The sequence below is a fragment of the Leishmania panamensis genome, assembly GCF_000755165.1.
Source record: "Leishmania panamensis strain MHOM/PA/94/PSC-1 chromosome 16 sequence".
NCBI classification, from domain to species: domain Eukaryota; phylum Euglenozoa; class Kinetoplastea; order Trypanosomatida; family Trypanosomatidae; genus Leishmania; species Leishmania panamensis.
In genome coordinates, this window is record NC_025861.1 from 593,183 (window position 1) to 601,451 (window position 8,269).

At 57.1% G+C, this 8,269-nt stretch overlaps 1 protein-coding gene across 1 annotated transcript, besides 1 other annotated feature; it reads right to left on the reverse strand.

The window, feature by feature from the left end:
* Positions 1-4,856: 4,856 nt before the first annotated feature.
* On the reverse strand, positions 4,857-6,662 carry LPMP_161450 (hypothetical protein; the record flags this gene model as incomplete). Its single annotated transcript, XM_010699371.1, has 1 exon — positions 4,857-6,662. One exon carries the CDS (start codon positions 6,660-6,662, stop codon positions 4,857-4,859), a length of 1,806 nt encoding a protein of 601 aa, XP_010697673.1.
* Positions 6,663-7,868: 1,206 nt separating this feature from the next.
* Positions 7,869-8,269: part of a repeat region that runs on past the window's edge.

Consider the following 8,269-nt stretch of genomic DNA (forward strand, 5'->3'; position numbering starts at 1 on the left):
CGTGGCGGCAGTGGCAGAGCCGGGCTCTCGGGAGGAGAAATGTCTGCAGTACCTGTTAATGATGGTGTGCCGCGGGCTGAAGGCTGCTTCAAGGGCTGTGTAGATCGAAGAGGTGTGGTGCAGCGGCTTGATGGCTTCTGTGGTTGGCCACGGCGACCGGACGCGAGAGGCCCGCGAGACGAGTTTGAGCGCTTAAACTCCATTTTGTTGGCACTGTCGGTGCTGAGGAAAGTGTGTGGTTAAGAGGAGGGAGGGAAAGATGAGCAGTGTGGCACTCGAAGAGGGGAAGGGGAGGGACTGTGAAGGGGGGAGGGGCGGCGTACAGCAGTGAGCGTGAGAGCAAGAGAGGAGGAAAGCACACAGACACACACACACACACACACGGACGGGCCCCGACAGTCGCACCGTATCACACAAAGAGAAAGGATGGGGGACAGGCAAAGTGAAAAGAAAAACGCTGATTCGTTTTTTAGTCGCCTTATGTTCTCCGCCGTGGTAGTGTGGGGAGGCCACAACAGGAGAAGTGGGGGCCTGCAAAGATGGGAGAACAACGCACTGCACGTGAGAATGGCGGTCAATGGAGTGGAGGGTAACGTCGGGTATGGTGGTGGTGGTGGTGGGGAGGGGCGGTTGAGGCACAAATGAAAGGGAAAGAGAAGAGGAAGAGAAAAAGTTGTGCCGAGTAGCGACTGCACGCTGCAGATGCGCTGAAACAAACACACACAAACACACACAGAGGAGAGAAGACGTGTCCCCGCGCAGACACAAGTGAGGCAGCGGGAAGGACAATAATGAGGAAGTACAAGGGAAAGGCAAAACTAACGGCAATAAAATGAATTAGAAGCTGCTCTACTGAGACGGTGAGCTAGAGAGTGCGTGTGTGTGTGTGTGGGTGCGTGAAGCGCGTCAGGGGGAGGGAGTGCGAGAAGACCGCAAAGAGGATGAAGTGGGGGAGCACAAGGAAGTGAAGAGGGTGCAGGGGAGGTCAGAGGAGAGGTACAGGGAAGAGAAGAGGCACAGTCTAGTATGAATCCAACGAACACAAAGGGGAAAGGGGGAAGAAAGGGAAATGGCGACGTTGAAGTTTGCTTGTGTCGCTGTATCTGTTTGAGTTACGCGAGACACCAAAGACAGGGGGGTGAAAGAACGCAGAGTGGCACAGAAAGAGAGTAGCCGACTCGGATACAGGCCCGCTACGTGTAGAGGGATGAGCTGGCGGGAGGGAAGAAGGGTGGGAACGTTGAAGAGGGAGAAGGCGGGGGAGGGAGAGGGGTGGACGTATTCAGAAACACGTGCTAGGCGGCTTTCTGAATGAAGCACACCTGATATTGTTTGTTCTGCTGCCGTGATGCTGTGCGTGGCTTCCTTCGATCCCTTTTTTTTAGTGCCAATGGGGGCTAAACAGTGGAGCAAACACAAGAGAGACTCGGGGGGAGGAGGGGCGACAGCCGCCGACGCATGAAACGGAGAGGCGCTTGAGCTTCAGTCTGTCTTTGGGTGGGGCAATGGGGGAAGCGCTGTAAGTTGAAGGTGCTCTTTGCGGATTGGTGCTGCGTTGTGGACTAGTGTGGCTGTATATGCGTGTGTGTGGGTGTGCGCATGATAATGCTGATCGAAGTCGTGGTGATGGACATCACGAGTGAACGGAAAGTAGAAAAGAGGAAGACGAGAGGGAAGAAAAGGGAAGAGGGGGTGAGCGGCAAGAAGGGGAGTGGTGGTGGAGGGGCACAGAAAAGGGCGAGAGGGAAGACACGCCTGATTGATCTCCCTCAGCAGCGCTGGTCGTCGCCATCACTTGTTGGGAAGTTCCGGCGAAATGAGAGCGCACCAGCGTGGATGCGTGCTCCGATACCCGCGAAGCGTCGGTATTACGTTGAAGAAGCCGCATGTGCCCAATGACTGTGCAGCACTGCCCCCCCCCCCCGCGCGCCGGACTCTGTTGTTCATACGTGTGAGTGGGAGGGGGAGGGCGAAAGCGAAGAAGGAGTGTGCGGCCTGGAGGACAAGTGCATCGCCGATCATGTGTAGCGAACTTTGAATCAGGTGGGAAAGCTGGCGAGAAGGTTAATGGTAGGAGGAGAAGCAAATGCAACAGCAGAAGAGGGAGGGGTGGAGGAGGCAGAGCCGGGGCAGAGGGGGGGAGGAGGGACCCCGCCACCAAACGCACCCCCCTTCCACTGTCCTCTTCCAAGCACCGTAACCACCGGCACAAGAGCAATCAAGCGTACACCAAAGACTGCCAAAGCCACAGCCGCAAGGGCACACGCAAAGCGAGAGGTCCTTTATAGAGAGAGTTAAAGGCATGCATATCCAGAGAGAGAGAGAGAGGGGGGGGGGCACATAAACACGCAGACAGTCACACAGTCACGGGAGGGTTTATAGGAGTGGGTGGGGAAAGCGGCGGAAAAACTCACAGTGCACTGGAGAAGACAGAGAGATCATTTATTCGTTGTATCTGCCCTCAGCGAAGCACGGAGCACTGAGGAAGAGAAGAAACGCGAGCTCCCTGCTGGACGTGCGCCTAGGAGCTCGCTATGCGGATGCGCTCGTACATTCTTTTTATGCACTTCTCGCTCAACTAATTTTTTTTGTCTCCAGCGCTACGGCCTCAAGCGCCACAGTCAGCTCCACCGTGCCTTCTAGCCCGAGTGCCACAGTCTGGTACAGCTGTGGTAGTGAGTGCCCCGGAGTCTGAGAGCGAACCCTCTCTCTTTCCAGGCTTCCATGTGGTGGCCTCGTTGAGGAACGGGCCCAAGCGGGATGATGCGGTATGGCGCTGCTCTATCGCGTTGTCTAGTGTGTGCTCAAATGCATCGACCCACATGAAGAGCCCCGCAGCCATCGCTGAAGCGCTGCTGTGCCATGCACTTGACAAAGGTCAGAGGCCGTTGTGTCGCGATTCTCAAGAAGGGCGTGCGTACCGCCTGAAGATGACAGACTGGGGCTGAGTGGAAAAGACGCATTTGCACCTTGCCGGGTGTTCCGCTTCAGATTTGTATACCGACTAGGTAGTGGTGTCGCGCGTGCAAGGGGTGTGTGGTAGTCTCTCTCGGTAGGTGATGGCTTCGTGTACAGCTGCCCGGATCGGGTCTGCCGCAAGCGTGGCCAGTAGTCTTGGAGAAGACCAATTCAGCGTATGGCCTGTCCTCTTTCCGTGTGACACGCCACCACCTGCGCGCATTTCCCATTGGTCCTCTCTCGCGCTGTCCCTCTCCGCGCCACCCGACGGGGATCCCGGCCTCCATTTTTTCGCAAGGGCCGTTGCTGCCGGTGCTGCTCCTCTCCTACGGATTCTCTTTGCGGCTCCTCAGCGCTGCCTCCGTGGAACCCACCTCAGCAGCCGCCTCGACCTCAGCCACGCGACTCCTGTTGCCGTAGCGCTCTGGAGTAATCGCCACCGCAGCCGTGGCGTGGATTGGCATTGCCGCATGTTTGCCCTCAGAGCCTTTGATCTGGCGATTCACCTTGTCAACCAGACCAAATGCGAGAGCGTTCAAGCTGCCTCGCCATCATGTCCACGCCTGCCACATCCTCTTGGATCCATTGGACGTCGTGAACAGGAATATGTATCCGCCACCAAGCAATGCGTTGTCCTTCAGTTTCTCGTGAAGCCCTGTCACAGCACTCTCCGCGCCGCCAATCAGGCCACCGCTTGCTGCCTTCCACTCAGCCGGTAAGAGGGGATGCGTTGAGCGCGCGCCACTTTGCGGAGAAAAGAGGGTACTTGCAGTCCGGCACCTCGCTCACCAGCGGGAAGCCACCGTGCCCCCCCCACCTGTCCCAGAGGCTGGCCACAAGCCAATGACGCGTTTTGATGGCGTCATCAGTGCTGAAGTGGAGGATCCTGTGCATCAGTGCGTAGCTTGCCTCGTTCAGGTCATTTGAGAAGAACACGCACTAGCCAGCCTCACCGCCACGGGAGTCAAATGGCTTTGCCGGGCGAGACTCACGGAACGCTCCTCTCCTTTCCTCTGGCTCTTCGCGAGCTGCGGGCTTTTTGATGCGCTGCGGTTCCCTTCCTCCCAACGTGCCTCGGCCTTGATCGGCACCTGCATTCACGGGTAGACTTGTAACGGGTGCCCGCGCATACGTCTCTCCTCCATCAGGTACGTCACGCTTTCCATGTTTGCTTCGTGTTGCCTCGGCGCTGAGAGGGCTGCCAGAATTGTCCTCCTTTTCTACCATCAGTTCCATCGCTGTGTAGTCTGCCCCTTCACTTCTCCACGACTGCGAGAGGCGATGTTTGCATTCGTCGGCTACCAACTCCGGTGTCCGGCATGTTGGAGCTGCAGTAGTCTTCGTCGAGCAATGACTGGTAAAGAGACGAGCAAAGCCTTTTTCGCTTAGCCGGCGTGCCGTCTGCGAAGGAGAGGAGAGCGGGGGGAAACTGAACGGAATGAGGAGACGTGCGTTGCAAGTGAAGAAGAAGAGAGCCACGAAGTCATGCAGGCTCGGGGGGTTGGGGTTGCTGAGCTGTCAGACTGCATTTCGCGGTCCTGTTCTGGATCCATAGAAGACTGATTCGTTTGCTTGCGGCTCCCACTGGCCAGTTAGTAAAACTTCAACAAGGCGTAAGCGATCTCTGAGTTCCTCCTAACCACACATGGATGCTTAAAACCAAAGGAGAAGCAAAGATGGCGGGTGCTGACCGCCCCCTACGACGAGTCTTTGTCATGAGGAGCGCCGCTAGAGACTACGTGGTGACACGAGCCCGCTGCTTTCTGTGTGTTTGAGCTCATGGGCGGGCCTTGGTGCGCGCCTGCATCGCAGCTTCTGAGCTACATATCACCTTCTCCCTACCCCTTGCTCTCCTCAGCTCTCACAAAGCTGTGTTTTCATACAGTAGGGTGCGGACGCTATTCCTTCGCTCGGGCATCACCGAACCGCTTCAGCAGGTACTCGCGCGTCAGCTTCGCTGTCTGTACGGACTGCGCCGCACCGTGCGATCCGAAGGTGTTCATAATCTTTGACACGACCTTTGGCAGTGACGTGTTGAGCACGACAGTGTGGTTGTTCACCAAGACGCCATCGTTGACGGGGTAATAGAGCAAAAGAGACCGCACCTTTGCTGTTGCGTCAACCTTCTCAATATTTCGCTTCGTTCGCTCCAGCATGATCGCCTTGCCAGGGACTATCCCGTCGCACACGGAGAGCGACAGCAGCACTGCCGGGTCGGTGATCTCTGACACCTTGAACTGAATGGTGAGACTGAAGACAAAGCGGATGACCGTCAGGGTGAGGCGGAATGTGTCCTCGATATCGCAGTCCTGAACCTTGTTCTCGGAAGGCTGGCATGCCTTCTGGTACTCTGTGGACACCACCAGGCTCTTCGTGATATCCTTCAGCATGATGCCCGGCAGCATGTACATCGCCTTTACATGGATGCCGATGTACTTTGTCATGTCCTCGCTGTCGTGGACGTCCACTTTTGGCGTGTTGTTCTCTGTCACCTCGTCAGCGAAGGAGCTGAGGTTGATGATGGCGTCGACGATGCCCATCGTCTCGCTATCCGCCTCTGCCAGGGAGCCGCACATGAAGCGGAATATGCATCGACCTTCGTTGAGGGCGGCAGTAGCACTTTTCACGGAGAGAAAGTCCCACGTGTCATTCTCTACCAAAGCGGTGTCGACCTTGTGAGGGTCAATATCGCGGCACATCAGGGCCAGCATTTCGTACTGCTGCACCTTCGTGCCAGCAGGTGACACGCTCAAGCGAGACCTCGATCTGCTGAGCACCAACGAGGGGTTGTTGGCACTGGTCTCTTTGCCGTCGATCCCGTTGAACGTTGGTAACTCGCTTGGTATAGTAGGCGAGGTACGAGAGGGGGTGACGGATGCGGGGGGCATGGAAATGGATGCATCCATCTGTAGCCCTTGAGCATAAATGACAAGTACTGGCTGGCGCTTGCTTTTACGCTGAGCGCCGGTGCTCTGATTCTGAGGGGCGCTCTTGCCGGCTGACCATGGACGGCGCCGCTGGCGCAGCGTCGGGACAATTTGGCAGCACGCCAGTTGCATCAACATCGAGTCCACGCTCCAGGATCCCTCGATGGACCGTCGCAGCAACCTCTCGACCTCCTCCAGGCGCGCCATGCGGTCCGGCAGCGTCGCGCCAGCAGCGATGTAGTCGAGGTCTTCCTGTAGGATGGTGCTTGTGTTGGGACCGCCCAGTATGGACCGGTTGGCCACACTGGTTTCTAACCCCATGCTGGCATTGAGCATGCTCTCCTCCAGCAGAGTCCCTTTGTTGTTGCTGCGCTCCGCGAGCCGTGCCACACTTCTCATGAACTTCTGAACTGCTGTCCTGTCCACGGCACGGAAGCTGTTCGTGAAGTTCATGTTGTTGAGTGTCTCGCTCATCGGGTCGTAGATGTTACCACTGCGCTCGATGGCAACGCTAGTGTCGCGCATCGTGTGAAGGCTGGCGTCGGACAGAGTGCCGCTGCAGTTGTTCACCTCGCCATCGGCATCACGGGTGCCACGATGCGGGGAGATAGCAGTTGTGTTCGCGTCCTCGGGGACGACAACATCAAAGGCTATCGGTTGGAAGCGTCGCGCAGTGCTTTGCATCGACTTGAAGCTGCTGTTTGCGGCGGCGTGCTCCTTCGTCTTGGTGTGCTTCCCGACATTACTGTGCTTAGATTTGCTGCAGCACACACCCATAATGCCAGGCCCACTAGAGAGAGAGGGAGAGATGGGAAGGCAAGACAAGAACAAAGGCCGAGGGAGGGCAATGCGGCGTACGGCAGCAACAAAGAAATCCGCAGCGAGTGCACATGCGCACCCACACGCTGACTAAGTGACAGAGAGGTCGATGTGTGAACAGAAGAGGGGAGACAGCCGGTGCAGAGAGGCGTTGTGAAAAAGAGCTTTGCTGACGATGGTGATGCGGCGCTGGAGTAGACTGAGCACCAGCAGCAGCGAGAGCGAGCCAAAGGTGAAGGCTAAATGTGGAAGCGAGCGAATAAAAGAGGTGAAGAAAGTACGCTGCCCGGATCACACTGCCACGCAAGCATAGAGACAGAGATGGAGGAAAAGGTGCGTGTGCGTGCGTCTGTAGAGAGGAGGGAGATAGTGGAGCTATGGTATGGCAGGGAGGGGAAAGGAGGTGGAAAGAGTGATGAAACAGGAGAAGAAGGCAACCTAACAAAGCACGCGAAACAATATAAGGCGAAAACGAAAGAGACCAGGGAGACAACGAGGCACAGCACTAATGCCGCTGTGGTGGTCGCGATATAGTGACTACGTCGCGGAGAGGCTGCCCGAAAGAACAGCAAGCAACAGTGACGAGAGGAAGAGAACAGAAAGAAAGAGGGAAACAACACAGTGTCGTCTCTTGGTGGAAAGTGCCCAAGAATGCCGGCCTAATCGACAGCTACTCCGTCACACCCACACACACACACACACACAGGGAGAGCGAGGGTTGTTCGGTGGTTTTCTACTTTTTATTATTGGGGGAAAGAAGGAGGGAGAGGGAAGTGGCCTGTGTTGGTCCTTTACTGTGAGTCGTTCTGTGATGATGGTGGTGGTGGTGGGGGGCGCGCGCGTGTATTGAGGTTTCAAAGACCGAAGGGAGCGGGAGAAAGATAAGAGAGAAAAGTGCTGCTGAGCGCAAGAAGGAAGCAAGAAAAGCCTAGTGGAGGAGGCGGAGGATCTCAGTAGGGGGCTAGCGGAGACAAGATAGGCGTGAAAGTGAGGTGTGTGTGTGTGTGTGTGTGAACACGCGTCACTCTACACTTACAAAGAGAGAGCGCATTCGCTGCTTCCGATGCCCTGAAATGATGCGATCGAAGTAGCGCCACAGTGGAAGTGAGGCAGTGTGACGACAAACGGCCAACAGTTCAGGCCTTTTTTTCTCTTTTGCAGAGGGCCCATTCGCTGCCAGAGAGCACGGGGCCAAACCCCTCACTGCAGCCCCAACATGCCACAGGCCCCATCGCCTGCCGGGAAGCAGCCGCAGACACATGCAGTGCCGCAATGCACCGGGCCCAGTCGCCTGAGCACGGCCCCCCCTGCACCGAACTCTAACCACTCCCTCGCCCCGCAAGCCGCCTCACAGCCGCTCCCGTCATACTGGTCGGCACCGGCGGCATCCCTCGGGGTGGTGCAGGCTCCCCACCAGTGGGCAGTGAGGACCAGGTGAGGTACGCTCCAGCCACGCCGACGCTCGGTCCATCACATGGATGGCGCAAGCGTGCCTGCTGTCGCAGGTCACTCCGACGCAACGCCATCCAGGACTTGATCACCGGCATCCACAGCGAGACACCGCT